Consider the following 3,222-nt stretch of genomic DNA (forward strand, 5'->3'; position numbering starts at 1 on the left):
TTCAAATGTTGTGTGTGTATCGAAAAGGCAATACACATTGCTTGATTTTTTTCCTGTTTTTAATATATAGACACACTACATGCTTAAAAAAACACTACCATAGTAAAAGAAAGTATATTTTACAGACATATTTACCCTCAGCCACCGACTCTGCATCATACACCGATCAGCCATAACATTATGATCACCTGTCTAATATTGTGTAGGTCCCCCTTTTGTCGCCAAAACAGCCCTGACATGTCGAGGCATGGACTCCACTAGACCTCTAAAGGTGTGCTCTTACCCACTCGTCTAGCCAAGAAATGTTAACTTGCTGCCTAATATATCCCACCCACACACAGGTGCCATGAAAAGATTATCAGCGCTATCCTCTTCACCTGTCAGTGGTCATAATGTTATGGCTGATCGAATGAAGTCTTCAGGGGCCAGCACAGGCCCTTACTAGTGTAAATGGGCAGTTGGGGAAGATTTTCCCTGTAACTGGTCCATTGAGGATTGGAACACCAGGGGGTCTGATTATTCAAGAGGCTGAGGGGGTAGGTGGACTGTCACCTACTCTGTTTATGCCAGAATACATTGTGGTTTATAGAATTTATAACAGGATTAAGTTTTTGTAAAACTAATTTAGAATCCTAGCAAATTCTTGGTAAAGCAAGGGGAAGGCTGGCACCAAACCTACTTAGGCTAGAAAATCATTGTTAATATGTACTGTCAGGGTATTTGAGAGATTGCAGGAAAAGTTGAACATTTCAACTCCTGGAACCAACACATGTTCCCCTAAACACAACCCTTGCAAGCCAAGTAGCTGGGGCAGTGAAAGATTACACCCGCATTATCATGCATTAAATGACAACCTAAAGTTAAGTTATCCCAAAATAAGGGTCAAGTTGGACCTCCACAATGCATAGTTCAATCAGTAAGGTGCAATTTAATGTTAGAACGCCCACTACAGCCACCATACATGATACGAACCTTGTATGATACATTTGGGCATACAGGATGCAGAAATTCATCACAATCCTCTATACATTTACTCAGTAGCCTCCCCCAGGTATTTTGCTTGATTAGATGTCTTCCATACTTATCACAACCAAGCTAAAGTGAGTTGATTTGCAGGAAGTCTAATTAAACCCACCCGCACAGACACACAATGCCAGCTACCAAAAGAAGTGCGAACTGCAGAAAGCAGGTGAAAGTCCTTCTTCTAAGAGGCATCTGTCAGGAATAGCCTTTCTTAATATGAAGTTAATACGTCCAGAATGCAACTCTCCAGTAAAATGTGGAATTAATTAATAACCGTCAGTTCATCCAGTCGGCTGCTTTGGAGCTTTATGAAGAATGGGAACCCCCACCATGACCTCGCCAACAAGCTAGTGTGAAGCAACAGAAAAACTATTCTTGTCAAGTAACCTTACTTTGTTTTTGGCTAAACGGTCTTAATATAAATTTGCATTCAATAGGAACAAAGCACATTCAACATGCTATCAAAAGGTGAAAAGTAAGCACACATAATATATATATATTATCTATAGGTTTGCTCATCCCATGTAGTTGGCCAACCAACTATACATACACACACACACACACCACAAGATGGAGATTACATCAGGACTTGATATTATGTATTTTATTAAAACATTGCATATATCATTGGTTGAGAAGTCATATACAGTACAAAAGATTATAGGTTTTTGGATAAGAGATCAGTTTGTAGCCACCCCTCTTTGACCACATCAGAGAAATGTGTCCTTGTGAGTAAAATCACAAGCACAGCCTTTAACCAACAGTGCTTTTCTTAAACATATTTCCAGTTTGTTTAGTTTAAAGTTGTTTTTTTTGTTTGTTTTTTTATAAAAAGGCTCAGACAAATCTTATTTTTACAAGGCACTACAGTATAAATATCCCCAAACAATAAGGGGGTCAAAGTGAACATTGGGTCCCAGCGCTTCCCTGAGCCACACATGATTTGTAGTTTCAAGGCTACAGAACAATTCATTTTTTTCATATTTTAGGATTTCCCACATGCAACTATAGGTACAGAAAAAAAAACAGACCAAGAAAGGGAAAGAAATTCTCTTCCATGTGCAATATCGATGCCGAATTATACAGATTTAAACATGATCATGCATTTGCACATAGGGACAGATGTAGTAGTATTGTTAAATACGCATGGCCATCATGGTTTCATGGTACTTGTTTGTAGCTAGTTTAATCAGGGTTTCTTCATATTACGTGTTAGGATACACACACACATATATTATATAAAAGAAAGAAGTTTCATTAGATTAGTTGGTTTGTATACATGACAGAAATCACCAACATTTTGCAGGCTCTGCATAAACTGAAGACTGTTAGGATTCAGTAATTAAAGTTTCTTTGCACTTGCGTGTGTATACATAAAACACCCGATGGTGGCACAAACAAGAGTTTGTCCTTTGTATCACTCCCACCCTCAGTTCTGTGCAGTTTTTCCTCCCCATCAGAGAGCAAGTCAAATTTCCACCCCCATAGGTATTGCACATTTTCATGTTATGGACTTGTGCTATCGGTCCATGTAAGAAACAGACGGACCCACTTTCAATGTGAATACTCAGCTCATAAGCGCGACTGTACTTTCATTATACCCTCCAAAGATCCCAGAGAAAAACTCCACTGCCAGGCGGACATGAATTGGAATGAAAACGTAAGAGCTGTAGATCATCATTACAATGGCAGTCACTAGAACGGTGTTGAAAATAGATTGTTCCCAGGGCTCCAGGACATAGCTACAGGTTATCAGAAGGTATTGGTAATACAGCCAGGAAAGGTAATCCTTGATGTGTTTCACATCCATCCCTGCAAGGTATCTGCAACGCCAAGCCTGAAATAAAACACAGGTTTGGTTATAATTTGAAAGTTTATGCTGTGCACATGCTATATTGGTTTCTTTAATAAGCTTGTAGCTCAAACGTTTATTTTATAAAGGGTATGAAAATGGAGGTGCAGAGCCTTTCTGAAGAGGGAGAAAATTACCAGATTAGGAAAAATTAAGAGTAAAATATTCTAGTTTAAAATTTGAAAGAAGGATTTCTCTTTGCACAAGCCCTGTCCCCTTCACTATATTAAAATGTATATACGCGTAGGATGCCTGGAACAGAATGAGAAGAAAGCCCAGAATGAGAAGAAAACTCTTGTGATCTTATAAATTTACAATCTATTAGGAGGCTGGTGGAAAAAGGGATT

General features: G+C 38.8%; 1 protein-coding gene across 1 annotated transcript; it reads right to left on the bottom strand.

Moving 5' to 3' along the window:
* Positions 1–2,590: 2,590 nt before the first annotated feature.
* Positions 2,591–2,833, bottom strand: LOC149300374 (serine palmitoyltransferase small subunit B). The gene has a single exon (XM_089485445.1). It carries the CDS (start codon positions 2,831–2,833, stop codon positions 2,591–2,593), a length of 243 nt encoding a protein of 80 aa, XP_089341571.1.
* Between the last annotated feature and the right edge of the window lie 389 nt (positions 2,834–3,222).

Source organism: Sceloporus occidentalis, unplaced genomic scaffold (assembly GCF_023333645.1).
Source record: "Sceloporus occidentalis isolate IW3139 unplaced genomic scaffold, rSceOcc1.0.p SCAF_25, whole genome shotgun sequence".
Taxonomy (NCBI): Eukaryota; Metazoa; Chordata; class Lepidosauria; order Squamata; family Phrynosomatidae; genus Sceloporus; species Sceloporus occidentalis.

Coding starts and splice junctions, on each gene's coding strand:
- LOC149300374 (XM_089485445.1), bottom strand. CDS start 2,833: ATGGATGTGAAACACATCAAGGATTACCTTTCCTGGCTGTATTACCAA.